At 32.9% G+C, this 16,229-nt stretch overlaps 2 protein-coding genes across 4 annotated transcripts in view; one reads left to right on the top strand and one right to left on the bottom strand.

Moving 5' to 3' along the window:
* LOC119835419 (ecdysone-induced protein 78C) overlaps positions 1-5,393 on the bottom strand; it is a 48,829-nt gene extending 43,436 nt beyond the window's left edge. The window contains exons 1-2 of one of the 2 annotated variants that reach the window (XM_038360205.1): positions 5,239-5,393; positions 1,579-1,619 (exon numbers count right to left, since the gene is read on the bottom strand). In XM_038360205.1, the coding sequence (XP_038216133.1) occupies positions 1,579-1,619; positions 5,239-5,297 (100 nt within the window). In that variant the 5' untranslated portion in view covers positions 5,298-5,393. The remainder of the gene's footprint in view (positions 1-1,578; positions 1,620-5,238) is intronic. The other variant, XM_038360207.1, reaches the window with a different exon arrangement.
* A 4,871-nt stretch (positions 5,394-10,264) lies between these two features.
* LOC119835873 (GATOR complex protein NPRL2-like) overlaps positions 10,265-16,229 on the top strand; it is a 9,619-nt gene continuing 3,654 nt past the window's right edge. Inside the window, exons 1-7 of one of the 2 annotated variants that reach the window (XM_038360933.1) lie at positions 10,265-10,629; positions 10,751-10,842; positions 12,293-12,449; positions 12,837-12,948; positions 13,472-13,704; positions 14,907-15,017; positions 15,655-15,786. In XM_038360933.1, coding sequence (XP_038216861.1) covers positions 10,513-10,629; positions 10,751-10,842; positions 12,293-12,449; positions 12,837-12,948; positions 13,472-13,704; positions 14,907-15,017; positions 15,655-15,786 — 954 coding nt within the window. In that variant the 5' untranslated portion in view covers positions 10,265-10,512. Of the gene's footprint in view, positions 10,630-10,750; positions 10,843-12,292; positions 12,450-12,836; positions 12,949-13,468; positions 13,705-14,906; positions 15,018-15,654; positions 15,787-16,229 lie in introns of both variants that reach the window. The other variant, XM_038360932.1, reaches the window with a different exon arrangement.

Raw genomic sequence — 16,229 nt, 5'->3', positions numbered from 1 at the left:
TCACACGGAATTATTTGAAAACCTGTTTTTATCCAGGCACGTAAGTTCGATAAAAGTGCATTTTTAAGGCAAACGTCAAATATAAACGCCATCCCGGAGTGACTAGCATTTGTGCGTTGCATTCGAGCGTGCAGGACATACAAAATAACTATGTATTTTAAAACCGATGACTCCCGTGCGTAAAATTTGGTCTAGTTCTGACAATTCGTTTAGAATTTTGTTTTAAAATACTGAGGCATTTATATAATCAAAGATTTTTTTTGTACTTATGTTGCCCATCAATACGGAACCGCAATAATAACTTTAGGTCAAACAATGCTTTAAGACTACAGCTAAAGATGAGTTAATGTATATATTTTTATTATAAGTTTAGCATGTCATTAGATGAACTGAATAAAAATAAAAATTGAGAAATCTGTGTTATAAGAATACACAACATTTTAGATAGTGTCAATTTTTACTTCTCACTTTATATCTTATACCTTTAAACGAGCAATTCTTGTATATATATATATAATTGAAACCTCGGAATCGGCTCGAACGATTTTCATGAAATTTAATATATAGGGGGTTTCGGGGGCGATAAATCGATCTAGCTAGGAATTTTTTTTAGAAAATGTCATATTCGTGTTTTATTCGTGTTTTTTTTTTCCTGACATCTATTGGTGAATAATAATACTATTTTGCTTCGTAGATAGCTGGACAACTGAAATAACACATAGGCACTTTTTATACCGATATTCCAACGGGATACGGACTTACGCGGTTTCAACCGCGGGTCACAGCTAGTATTACTTTATCCTTGTGCCGTATATAAATATATATACGTCCTACTCTTGATTGATCGCTTTTATTATTTAAATAGCAATAATTAGGCTCGAATACATAATATAACTCTCTAAGAGTGACAGAGTCCGTATTACCTACCTCAGAATATAAACGTATATCAAACATCCGGTACCGATCTAGCAATTCGCTAGCTATGAGTCTAGCACACGTCTAACTACGCCGTGATTGTACCATAAGTGGTGTTGTCATGTTTTTCTGTTGGCAATGTCTGCAGCTTATATCAGGATTAGATAAAAAGTGATCGGTCATCAACACCAGTAGCCTGAGAATAAATATTTGCTACGTCGTTCGTGTTTGATGCCTTTTTTATCGTAGTGAAATGATTTTAAACGATGTGTTTCGCCCGTCATCGAATTAATTAACACATTGACTAGTATTGAGGTTTCTTAATTTATTAATGTAAAAAAATTGTTAACTACTTATTGTAATTTTAGGAATTTAGGACGATGGTAGTGTATGACTATTGGTCGCCCTGTATTTATTTTATTATTACTCAGTTAATAATGATTCAGATTATAAATTTACTCCTGAGGATAAAATAATTTCTTATAGTTTATTATTTATCTCGAAATTTAATATGATCATTTCATTATTGTTATTACTACATAAATACATAAGAGTATATCCTTTTTTCTTGTTTCCGACCAAAACACAGTACCTGAACGGGATCCAAGGCCAACCTTAAATATTATGTGCATAAAGGTACAGCATAACACGTCGAGACCTTACCTGGCGAGCCTACAGCCGGAGACTCAGGGTCTTCTTTAAATCTAAAACAAAATAATATTTGTCATTTACTGTTTAGTTATAAATAAAACTCCATTTGAGGTGATTGAAAAATTGACATAGTTTAAAAAGAGAAGTAACATGGTACATAATAGAAAGCTTAAAATTTTCTATTTGTGACATTATAAAAACATTATTTTTGTTTTTTCTTTTTTTCTTTTTATTTATTGTTGCTGAACATACAAACGTCGGGTTAATAATGTGATGAAGAATCGCTTCTATATGGCAGCACTAACACATGAATATTTACGGTTTTTTCATACTTAGACTTTCGGGTCGCGGTTGAATTATAACCAGCTACCGTGGCCCCCTCACTTAAGCGGCTCGATGAAACACGTGGGGTTTTGGTCGGTAAGAATCCGACATAACCCACGGCTTCTTCCCCGAGGACCGTGGATATCTATTCATGATTTCCCCACTAAAAAAAATGCTTAGACTCCTATATCCTCTCTTTATACTTTCCCATCATAATATACTAAAGATCCTATTTGATTCGTTATTTGCTTTCTTCCATAAGTTTGTCCGCAAACCATGTAACGTTTTTAAGCAATATACACTAATATATGTTTGTGTATCGAGGGATTTCTAAACTAAGTGCTCCCGTGTGAAGTCAAGCTCCGTCAGTACTTAAATTAAATAAACTCTATTTTTCTATAATAATTATATGATACATATATAACTCTATGATAATGTATCAGCGTTGGCCTACTTGGACAGTTATTAAATATTTAGATATGACATGAAATGGCGACCCAGCGGTTAGACAAGGCCTTACAAATGAACGTCATTTTACTAAAGATAACTAAAATGCTTCGATATTGATCAGTCATAATATAGCAAAGCCGAATTTTATAACAATTAAAGACTTTCTAAAATTGTATCAAATTTATAAGTAAGTTATTCTTTGTTTTACGGACAACGAATTGGGAAATAACATAAATTATAGCACTAATAGTTAATAGTATTAGGAATAAGGTAGTTACCTTATTCCTTCATTTCTTTTTTCAACTTAGCGAAGCGTGGGCACTCTTTAACAATAACTACTATATCGAAGCTAATTTAAGAGGACATGGATCATATAGAACAAACATTTGTTTGAAAGTTATTTATATGAAATAACCGACACAGTGGCATTGTGGGCGATTAAATATGTCTGTCTAAAAAACTTCCTACGTCGATTTTTATCGAACCCTAAATGTACAGACAAACCCCTAAATTCGTGTTATTCCACTTACATATGGTGAAGTTCCGTGTCCCCTAGTGGGGTATGGGGCAGATGATATACATCTGTTTCACTGATCGATTTTCTTCATGGACAAGTAGGTGATCAGCCTTCTGTGTCCTGCCATCCATTTTTTTTTGTGCGTCCCCACCGGGAATCGAACCCAGGATCCGTCGGTTCTAAGCTTACGCGTTAACCACTATACCAAGGAGGCGGTCTTACATATACGGTTATAATACTTTGAAATACGTATAAAGAAGTTTGACATAATGAAGTAGTATTTGAGATAAGCGCGTTCAAACAAACACACCTCTCGGTATTATATTATTAGTCTAGTAATAAACATAGCATATCTGTATCTAACATATGGTATATTTCATTTTTATTCCCGGTGAACCCGGGCTAAACCAGTACCGACGGTCAGTAGTTGGACAGTTTTGATTAGTACAACTACACATCCTACAATACTTTTCTATTTTTAATTGATTCAAAAATGTGAACCAAAAATACGTGCGATCATTACTGTGCAATCGCAAATAAGAGTTTTTAGCGTAATTGTACGTGTCAACTAATTCTTTGAGTATTTAATAGGTTAACGATAACTTTTTGGAGGTTAAATCAAAATTCGGAAATAAATTAATATGCGCTTTTACAAACATCTCTCATTCTTTATCTGTGTATTCATTTCTGGTTAATACGGGAAATATTTTAATAGCCCCTTTAATTAACAGAACATGGACTTCTATTCAATCCTACAATGCTATTAATAGATCGGTCTAATTCAGGAATACTATAGGCCCGTAATTGCTCTACCAATTCAATGAATGTCCGCATTGTTCAAAGCGCCGAGAGATTAATTGTTAATTAACTCAAACACATTGTCGAAACACATGACAGTTACGTAAAATATAACGAACTCGTAACACCCAGGCCTCAAACACGGGCAGTAGGTTATTGGGAACCCATCAAGGACAAAATTTTGAACCATGCTATAGCGGAGCCAGCAACCTATCATTTAAATTGCAAAGTAAATTGACGAAAATCAAATATGCATACTGTCGATACCTCGAATCCGGTCCCGAATTATATTCACAAATTCGTCGATGACAAATACATAAAAGAAAAAAAAATGCTCGATGTGACAATTTCGTTTTTATTACCCTTTAAAACGAGCGAAAGCGGTGCTCGTGTACGCTTATAAGTTTTTATTGGAAAAGTGGCACCCAATGCTATATGATTTCCGCATTTAAAACTACCCGCAACGCCATATCGATTGCAGACACTGTTCTCTTATGTATGGACTAAACATGCTGCTATTGCAATTTTTTGGGGTTTTTTTTTGGCACTTTATACTCTATTTGCGTATTAATAAGCTTTTCTTTTAATTAAGCTCTTGCCGTAATCGTTGATTTAATTAACTGAATGATATATCTATTTTTTATGACAGTAAATAAGTAAAGAAGCAAGTGGACCACCTGACCTCAACTAGTTTATAGCTGTGTTACAGGTGCTTTGAGTGGTTTTTAATGATGCTCTTTTCCTGGGGCCCCAATGAACATTTTTACATAACACTGCATTAAGTAAATCGTTTCAAAGCTTCACCGTACGTGAAAGGAAGCTAGTTGAACACAGAAAACTATATATTCATAAATTGAACCATTCTTAGACTCACTCCATACAGTAAAAAACAACAGCAAGAAGCTTATGGGAAGGCGTATTATGATCTCGAGCTGCTCAACATTAGATGTGGTCTAGAGAAAGGAGTTGTTACTGCGGGGACCAGAAGATAAGAGTACTTCATATGCGGTAGAACCTAAGAATTGCATAGCTGTTGCAGCAGCTGGTGGGCCGGCTTAAAATACAGTCTCTATACTGAGCACCCCAAAATTATAGAAGGCAATTTTGGCCGGGCTTTCTTTTTATATTGTTTGTATCTTATATATAAAATTTATCCTCGTATGACATATCATAAAAGATTTATAAAGAAATTAATATGACGTGTTAATAAGATCTAATTTTTTATCTAATGTTTTGTAGGCATACCACGAAGTATGTTTTATTTTATAATAGAGAATATGTAAATCTAATGTAACTTATTTTTTTATTATTTAAACTTGAATACTTTCATATTTATACTTACGCTGTAATTGCTTAGCATAACGATACCATGCCTTAACAATATGACCTATAATTCTATGATATCAACACATCCAACCCCCTCCAAACTTCACTTCGCCGGCGAGCCTCCTCGACATTGGCCTTGAATAATGCATAGAGACGAAAGTATACACAAAAGAACCAAGGCCGGTTGGGCCTTGCTCACAGCTGACACTTATTGATTTCTTTACATATTAATGTAGAATAAACAATTCTTAACTTACGTGTATAAATCGTCTTCGATGTTAGAAGAGGTAGCCTCGACGAGCATGGAACAACTCATCACTGGTGAACTTGTACGTGTTGTGGTTATGACATATTACACATAGATGTACTTGCCCAATATTTTGTTTGGGAAAGAACAGTTCTCTGCGTTTCGTTACAGCATTTTCATACTGAAATCTGTGACGGACAACAAGGGAGGCGACGGCGAAGTGACTTTGTAATGACGCGACTTTGTTATCGAAAGCGATACGCATGCTGCTTGTGTGTTGATTTCGTAAAATATTCAAATTAAATCTTTCAGATTTTAACAAAATATTAGCGAACACCTGTACTGTCATATTACTTGTGAACAATTATTATTTCGATCAATTTTATTATAGGGAACTACAGAAAAGGATAACTCTATAAAAAACATAATAATTGATGGTTTTAAAGTTAATAAAAATACTCAACATTGGTTCTACACAACGGCCGACCAAAGTCACACCATCCCCTACCAAATGTACAGCGCATGTCCCAATTTAACCTTGAGAATCACTTCCCGGTTCACGGGCAACTCTCACATGACTAGGTTAATGTGTTTCAGTGTCTTCTAGCTCTTTACAAAGGTATCTTGACACCGACGTGACCACGTCCACTTAAATGTAGTCAAAACAAAACAGGGCAATATTTGAATGGAGTTTTGGTTAGGTGTATTTAGTAAGAAACAATTTTATTGTGTAGATTTTATTTATGATGAGAATATATTTTTATTTTTGTTATAGCGGGCAACTGAGCTGGTGGTCAGTCTGATGGTAAGCGATCCCCATCGTCCATGAACATTTGCAAAGGTGGCCTATGCAAATGCGTGGCCCTCTTTGAAGGGGTCAGGGGCAAGGAAAGGATTGACAACAGGAAAGAAGGAAGAACTAAAGGCAAAAAGGACCAGGACGATTAATTTCTAACTATACGTATACACAAATATTATTTGAACTCACAAATTTGGTATACCGAGATGGCAAACATGGTATACATAAATTACGCAAAGCTGCGATTTTTCTCTGGCTCAGAATCACACTATTGAAGTCGTGGGCATATCTAGTTATGAATTGAAATACCATATACAAAAAAAAGACTATATTTTTTTAGTTTGATTTTATTCCTTATTATAATATTGTTTAGAAATTTAAGACACGGGTTATAACAGAATTTAACGCTATCTATTCATTATTATAACCTATTCCAGGTTAGCTAGTTCACAAATAATAATTTTCGCAAATTTCACCATCTAAACACACTATTACATCTTAATTTCGCCGGGACCACGCATTAAATTCCGTTAACATAGATGTTTACTTTCTAAATAAAAGAGTATTCATAGGCTTAGTTACTCCAGGAATATCATAAATACTTTATGGGTTCGTTTGTTATCATCAAAGTGATGTATTATTACTATACTTACCCACTCTGTATGAAGTGAACAATGAATGGCTCCCATTTTCCGAGAAGGCTAGACACTAGACAGTTAGACGCCAATTGCCACGGGCTACATCAAACTACGCCACTACTTAAAAGTTTATTTGTATTAATGATTTTTGCACACTACCAGATATATAAGGACGGAATTTCAACCTTCATTTCTAAGAACAATAGAATAGACACTAAAGAATTAAACAATCTAATTATACTTCTGGCTAGGTTCAAGATGTTCTAATTAACTATGTATTATTACATCTCCCGCATTGTGAGCCACGACATATTGGTATTGATAGCCGAGCTTGTCGTATAATTACAATAGAACTTCACTTCAGATAAGTACCAAACGTACTTATCTTTAGATATACTTATGAAGTTATTAGTGATCCTTGATAAGTGTACAAAGTTTGAATTTAATCAGTCCCTTTAAATTTTATCCAAATCGAGTCGAAAGGAGTCAGTTACATACAAGTATAGAGGTGAAGCTAATATAAGCGTGTTCAAAATAAAAGATATGTTTTAAACTTATTCGGCCACATGTCACCTTTGATTTGATTTACATTTATGCCTACTTCTACATAATGCATGTTGTCTATCAGAGAGATCCGGGCTTGTCTCACTTTTAAACACGAAATTATCCTAATATGAGTATATTTCAAGGAAAACTATATTTTATGTATACTAGCGGTCCGACAGCGACATCGCCCGCCTATTTCTCAACTGTCCCTAAATACAATAATCATATCATAAAATCTCATCGTTGCGACGTAAAAGAAAGTCAAACAATCAAACACAGGATGTGTTCTATCGTGATCCTACTAATATTATAAATACGAAAGTTTGTAAGGATGTGTGTGTGTTTGTTGCTCTTTCACGCAAAAACTACTGAACCGATTGCAATGAAATTTGGTACGTAGACAGCTGGACAACTGGAATAACATATAGGCAACTTTTTATCCTGATATTCCTGCGGCATACGGACTTACGTGGGTGAAACCGCGGGGCGCAGCTAGTATTTATAATATTAGTATAACTAGCTTCAGCCCTTGCACTTTTATACGTTAGAATTTATCTCTATAGCAATTCTGTTAAGTAAAACCGATTATGACTTTTCATTTGTCTCTGTATAAAAATTGCTGTTAAAATTATAATGACAGCATTGTATATTTCAAGAAAATAAATGTGTTTTGTTTATTTTAAATGTTACTAAATTTCCGCGAGCGGCTTTGCCCGCATAGTCGCAGGAAAGATACACCACGACTGTTACTGGCAAATTTCCTCACCGTTTGATTTCCGGTCGGATCTCAAATTATTTCTGTACTAAATTTCAACATGATCGGTTTAGCCGTTCCTGAGTTATAAATAGTGTAACTATCACGACTTTATGTATAGATTGTTTCTTATTAGATATTCAATTGTGATCATATCATAATTATTAACTCTGTACTTAACCTATATCAATCGATTTCTCATAAACTTTCGTCATTAGGTAATGATATTGAAAATTCATTTGCGAAATATTTTATGAATATACCATCATTTAATTCCTCTTCCTCTCTGTAACTATTTAAAAAAAAAACAAATTCATCTCTTAAATTTGTATAAAACATTATGGCAGTATTTTAACGTCTACTTCAATACTAATTGATATTCTTTACTTTATGTAGGTGGTGATCTGTCTGCGACCTGAAATATAAAAGACTTTTATACTCGCCTCCACCAGACTAAGGACCTTTCAATACCTACGCATCATTACGTTGAAAATAAGAACGTTTCCAATTAATTTGCTCTTTTATGTATGAATAGTATGATATTGAGATTCAATTTCCAATATTTTTCCAAACGAATTGGTGCTTCGATTCTTAGGGTTCCGTACCCGAAAGGTTAAATCGGCTTTTTTGCTAATACTTCCCTGTTTGTCTGTTACCAGGTTGTCTAAGTATCACGGCTTATAAAAATGAAGGTCCGTAATATCTATCATTAATGTCAATTTATCATCCGTCTATCTAGACAGATGTTGAATTTTCAGAGGTGATATATTTGTTTCTGGTATATCAACTAATAATAAAAATTGATAATAAGACGACGATTTTCCTTTATTTACCTTTATTTTGGACAAAAATTTTAATCATTTTATTGTCGCTATTCCGAGTCACATATTATCGTTTTTTTTTTCAATAAAGAGTATGTGATATACATTTTAAACCTCGAACGAGACAGATTTTTTTATTAATAAAACAGGCAGCAGGTACTCCAACCTAAACATAGTTAACATATTACTAGCTTTTGCCCACGACTTCCGCCGCGTGATTCAGAAAAACAGGGAAACCTATCAAAATGAATGGATTAATTTAACTCAAGCTTAAGGAATGACCTTTTGGTCTCATCGTCACTTATTTCTTTATTCTATAGTCCTACTGGCTCTTCGCCTGCGGCTTTACCTGCATAATCAAGAGACAAGATACAAAGTCCCGGAGATTTCCCAGTCTCGTTGCACATAATAAATGCATGCGTAGTAAGTAGGGTGTGGGATATTTATTTTTATATGTTATTTTTTTTCTAAGATAATCATTGAAGTTGTATTATGCAAAGGGTAATTTTGTTTTAAATACGACATATAACGTGATAAATAACAAATATATTTGGATAAAGATAAATGTAATGTTCATAAAACACCGTCTTAAGTATTTAAAAGTTCATAACAAATTGGTAAGTATATTCTATTATAATAAGACAACCGACTTTTAAAATAAATGAACGGTCATTGTGATAAACAAATATGTATAATGTTGTTTATTAGGTACTTCATTTTAAAATTTTGAACGTGCATGCTGTGTTTGCTCATAAGTGTTTGTTAGATTGATCCTGTGTTATGATCGTACTTTAAAACTGTTTTTTTTAAATGTAAACAAACGTTGGTGAAAGATATAATATAAAAAGGAAATTAGTTCCCACGGGAATTTCCTTTGCCCACACGAAAGAAGCATATAGCATGGCAAGCGGATAACAGATAGTCTTTACTAATTAAAAAAAAACAAAAGAAGAAAAACAAAATTAGTTCTATATTCCATACTATAGGCTCACTCATTTCCATAAAACTTATTTTTTAATAAGTTATTTAAAGCGTAAAAGTTATATAATCTGTTTTTTTATTTATAATATAAGTATTCAACCGGTCTGTAACTTTAAAAATTCTGCAAAAACAGTTTCATACAAACTTGCAACATCACTTAGTTGCCCTTCTGCCAGCTCTATTGGGAAACTAATTCTCATATGAGTAGGACTAGATATTTCGATATTATCCAAAAAGACAAGCTGAATACGTTTTTATAGCTTCTATTAGCTACGATTTTATTAGTTTTATACACATAATTACATTCATTACAAACAAAAAATTAATCCGTTTATAAATTCGTCTGAAAAAAATAAAAAAGTTACTATTATTCTTCCTTACTTATCCGTATACACAGACAAAATTTATTTTTTGACAACTGTCAATTTATATGGCATATTGTGACAGATTGACAGATCAACTGTCAATGTCAGCCAAGTTTTGCGTGGTCTGTGGGACCTCATCAACACCAAAACTGTTCTGATTTATTAGAATTTTTTAAATTCTTGGAAATTCATAAGGAAATATACATTCCTTTGTGTTATGTACGAACCAGTTTTCTTACATTGTTCTAAGTCTATAAGTCAAATGGCGGTCGCGAAGTTCCATTTAAAATAACATAAATGCGTTATAAAGAAATATTGAATATATATTTTGTACTCGGCGCAACGAGTATGTTAATCGTGTAAATAAAAAAACATTATAAATGTCCTCCAAAGTCATGGAAACGCGTTATTATGAAGGATGTGGACGCGAAGGGCCGATTCGGTGTATATTTTTGGGTGAATTTCATCCTGTTGCTGGCCCCAAAATAGGATGTCAGGTGAGATTTTCGACCAACCTTTTCCTGTACATCCATGCTTTGACACCCACATGTGAAAATTTTGTCATGATTGCTATTATGGGAAATTCTTAATAATTGACATTACAATTTACAATTTTAGTTCCCAGAAGACTACATTTCAAAGGAACTTTTTGATTCTATCAGTGCTTACATCATTCCAAAACCTCAAATCCAGAAATGCACAATGACTGTGTAAGTATTGGTCATTATTAATTAAGAAATTGTGTTTTTATCACTATGAATATATTAATTGTAGCCACTTTATTTACTTCTTACAAAGATAATATAATATATTATATTCATTAATTTAGTTTGTGGATCATAGATTTAGTTAGTGGTTTCTAATGGCCTTGTATTTCTAAAAATATGAACTTTTCACTTACATTTTGGAAGCTATAAGGAAATTTTTAGGCAATTTAACTCATGGCGAGATGATTTCTGTCTTATTTTTTTAATATATTGTCTACAATAGATGTGAAAATCCACTATGGAGAAATACATAAAGTTAGTAATGTTTTTATGTACCTTGATCAAATGTTATCTGGAAATTGGCCATTTGACCAAACTAATAGGTACCTAGGTATATGATCATAGCACATACTATACTTCGGCCGTTCAGAGAATGCGTTCCTGACACCTGTCAGTTAGTCACGACTAGTGATGGGCACAACATAACACTGAGTTCGTTACCGTTCCTCCAAAATGAACCGCCGCATTATTTTAAGACTATTTTGTTTTAAATTGGCGGAATCATTTAAAATTTATATTTTCGTTATTTAAGTGGAAACCAAAAAAAAGTAATTCATATAATAAAATTGACTCCGATTCGCTTGAGGAGGTGGTGTCTTCATCATCATCTTCGCCTACATGTATAATTATATTATTATCAATAATAATTATATTTTTATATTTCATAAAAGTTATTTTATAGTCCATTATTTTCAAATTCCTAAAAAGAAAAACAAAACGTATTATTTTATATTATAAGTATAACTGTATAAGAACAGATAACGATACTTGCCTGTTATTTTTAGCACAGCACTACAAATATGAAGCGCTGACATAACCTTGTAATAGCGCAGTATAGATTTAGAAAAATATTGTTTACCAAGTTATTTGACACTCAGTTTGGCACAAAATTATAACATTCATTGATTATTGATATAATAATTTTTTTTAATGCTCATCAATTGTTAAAACGGTAAACAACCAGCAAAAATATTTTTATTTTTACTGCAACGCCATTACAAAGTTACGTCGTCAGTTCATTCGCGATGTGTCAGGAACGCATTCTATGAACGGCCGAACTATAACATTACTCAACCATCCACATTTGGTCTTTCAGGAAATTAGCAATATCTGGTGGGCCTGGGATCTTAATGATAGTTAAACGGTTCTCAAGTTGAATATATACATATTTCTTTTAGAAATTAAAGACTTTTTAATGGATTTTAAACGCAATTTATTCATCATAATATATACCCGATATTTCAAACACTTTACAGCGAGCATGGTCACGGGGAGACTGACTAGTCTTTAAAAGTCTGTAATTTCTAAATGTATAATACTCGCGTAAAATCAAACACAAAAAAATACTATGCATATTTCTTCTTTGAACATAACATTATCTTTGTGCTTACAGAAATGCTTTAGGACACAAAATTGTTGGCTATCCAATACGTATAGAAAATCCAAGATATGAACGCAACATGTATCTATTCAACCTATGCTTTGTGTGCGATAGCTGGTCTAAGACTGTACAGTATGAACCTGTTGTTAAAAAGCTTGGTGAACATTTGGTATGTGAATTGTACCCTTGTTTTTTATTATGATGTTAAATCTATTATTATATATTATATTAAGATAGAGTTTTGATTATATTCATATAAAATAAGCTTTGCTCAAAACTTTTGTGTGTCATAAGCAATAATCCATTAACTATACATACATTAATGTTATGCAATTTTTTTTTTTATATATTATTAACATAGTAATCATATTCTGAAAAATGTTTAACATGTATACTCTGTTTATATCATATCAAAATATGATTGAACAGTCTAAAATTTTTGTATTTGAAAAGTACGGTGGAAAACTATATTAATTACAGTGCTGTTGTGGGTTTACCAAGTCAATGAATTATAATAATAAGAGTGATGTAATATTTTATAAACATTTTGTTGTAGACAATCATGGAGGAGGAAACACGATTTGTCTCAAGTGGTTCGTCCAAGCTTCCCACACTGTTAGCTCATTTACTACATGACTTGAACACATATAGGAGGGCTACTTTGGTCGGTAAGTGCATACATCTATTTTTAAGGGGTTAATTATGATTCCTTGAAGTACAATTATTGTCTACAGGAAAGGAATGTTTGCCTCACAGCAATTGAACTGTAAATATATAATAACACTACTCTAGGTACTGCATAGTCAAAGGGAGGTAGAGTGGTGATTTCACCTTGCCGCTCTAATTTCTGAGCTGGCCCGGTAACGGGCTGCCGTCGAGGGGGTCGCGGATGTATACAAACCAGTTCCCGTGACCCCTTCACTAAAATGGCTAGTCGGAACGCAGTGGGGCTTTAGTTGGTAGGATTCCGATACAACCCACGGTTCCTTTCCCCGGGTGCCGTGGGTATCTATGTAAGATTTCCCCACTAATAAAAAAAAAGGTACTGCATAGTAATTCAGTACATTAAAAGATATCAAAATGACCCATGTTTAGTGAAACCTGTAAGTAAAGTAAGGGGCATTTTGTGATTCATTTATTGGTCTAGTTTACTGCATACTTTTGTCCTTTATCAACAACTTGTTCCAGAAGGCGACACAGTAATGCATTTAAAAGTGCTCGAAGTAAGGAAGGACCCCCCAGCCGTGCACGATTTCGATGTACCGGTACTGGTGTCATCCGTGGGTCTACCGAGACCGGGTAGACCTCCCCGGACCAGACCGCCCGAGGATTCTGAACGGCAGAGCCAGGAGCACTTGGATGTGGAGGATGATGAACCGTTCGAGATTGATATGGATGCCGATTGGGACTTGACTACACGACAGGTGGATATCATTTATTTTTCTATAATGTTCGCGATTGTTGTGTGCTGTATGTTCATTAGTGTAGTGTGCTTAAAATATTAGTATGTAGACATAATATAAAGGTGTGCAATCGCGATATTATAATTGTTTATATAATAATTGTCATGTTAATCTGCGAATTTTGTAATGATAACACCATTTTATACAGATGGTTTTATTCATCCATTACTAATTTTATGAAGCTGAAGTGATTGTTTATTTAAATGTAATAATCTCAGGAAGTACATGACCAATTAAAAAATTTCATCATCATTGGATATATGTGTTATTTGCTATGTATTCAAAACCTTTGAGAGGGAATGTATAGGAATCTTTTCATCATGAAACTTCAAGATTGTGCATCAGGGGATTGATAAATACGTGGGATTCAGAAAAAAACAATCTAATATCAATATAATGAACTCATAAAACACGACGAATAAATTTATAGCCAATCGAAATTAAATAAATGTGTTTGCGTGCGATTTGGTTTAATTAATAATGCATTTAATATGATTGGCATGTAATTAAAGTATATTTAACATACTAATCAAAACTGAGACATTGATAATCTGAATTCTTTCTTATATTCTGACTTTAGTATGTTGATTGCTTTGTATGTTGATGAAAAATGTACTCTGCATTTAGCAAAACGTTTTGTGTATATCTTTATAAATAATGGAATATATTAAATTCAATTAAATGTTAGCTATCAACCTTATGGAAATACAAAATAAATATGCCATGTTACAAAAAATACTCAAAACGAAATGATGTAATAATATTTTATCTAATCACCTTCTTTTTCTTAAAAATGTGTCCGAGTGTGTGTCTTTACTGATATTGATGAATTTTATAGCCTAACTAGCTGACCCGGCAAACGCTATTCTGCCATAATCTTATCATTTAGAAGTATCAAAAATAGATGTCAGCGGATTCTCAGAGCTATTGCACCCGATATGCACACATCATTTCATAAAAAACGGTACAGCCATTTAGGTGTAGTATCATAACTAAATAGTGACATGAAAATTTTACATATATTAAGATACAAAATAGTGAATAGAAGAATAATTAAATACTATTCGATCTTATATTGACGATACAACTTGTAGTATACTTTTATATTTGAATAAATACCAGTAAATATAAAATAATATTAATTATGTTTCTTTTTCTTTTAGCTCTTGCCTTTCATCAACGGTTACAACCATGTATCCAAAATTGCATCTGACACAAATGTTGAGAAGACCCTAGTCAAATCCTGTATACAGAACCTAGTTTATTACGGTGTGGTGAGTATCCATTAACATTTTATACACATTTTTTTTGATGCATTAGGGCAATTGTTAATTTATTGAATTTAACAATTACCTTTGTGTGATTTTATTGTAACTTATATTTTGCATTGCGTAAAATCAAACGACATATACAATTTGACCATAAGTTTGTGATTAAAGTATAATATCATACTATGTTTGATCGTGTGTGTTCGTTTCGTTTCGTATTGGAAACCATAAAAACTAATAAAATATGTAATTGTATTGACACACATGAAGTTGAAATCTTTTTTAACAGTTATTACTAAATGCCTTTGTTACAAATAGTTCGAACTAGGAAAAACTTGTTTTATTATTAATTTAATAAATCTATACCCAATGACAATGGAACAAACAGTTGACTTAATCTATATATGTAAAAGAAAGTCGTGTTAGTTACACTATTTATAACTCAAGAATGGCTAAACGGTTTAGGTTGAAATTTGGTACAGAGATAGTTTTAGACCCGAGAAAGGACAAAGGATAGTTTTTATACGGGAAATTTAACGTGAACGGGCACTTTGTCGGTAACGCCCAGAGTCTATCTTACCCGTGACTACGCGAGCAAAGCCGCGGGCGGAATGCTAGTGTAATATAGAAATAATACTTACAGGTTATACTAATCCCAGTGCTGAAATTCAGTAACATGTACCGAGCAACGCCGAATCTCAGCCGACTGTTCAGTGACCAGGAGATGCAGAAGTCTTGTCTCACTTTTATTAACAAAGGAGATCTTAAAGAAAAGGTAATTTAAACTTGGACTTAAATTTATTTAAGAAAATAATAATTAAGAATGCATTTATGTAGAATATGTAAACTTATACATTTAACATAGATTTTATATTTAACATTTGTATATAAAAAAGGAAACAAAGAATCTAATGAAGAAGTCAAATATATTGTGTTTTTAATAAACGTTTTTATAAAGGCCTATTTACACTCATATTATATTAGATAAGAGGATACTTTTGCATTTTTGTATGTTTGTAACGTTTTCACGCATAAACCAATGGACCGATTTCAAAAATACACCATTCCAAAGCTACGACTTCACTGAGCAACATCACATAAAAAAAAACTGTTTAAAGAAACATCTAGAAAGGAATTGATGAAACGTTATGTCCGGTGCTGGTCACTGATAATCAAATAAAAAATAAAAAAAAAAAACATGTAGAAAGTAATTTATGA

The sequence above is a fragment of the Zerene cesonia genome, chromosome Z, assembly GCF_012273895.1.
Source record: "Zerene cesonia ecotype Mississippi chromosome Z, Zerene_cesonia_1.1, whole genome shotgun sequence".
Taxonomy (NCBI): Eukaryota; Metazoa; Arthropoda; class Insecta; order Lepidoptera; family Pieridae; genus Zerene; species Zerene cesonia.
Note: the sequence above shows the minus strand (reverse complement) of the source record. Positions and strands in the feature narration are given on the sequence as shown.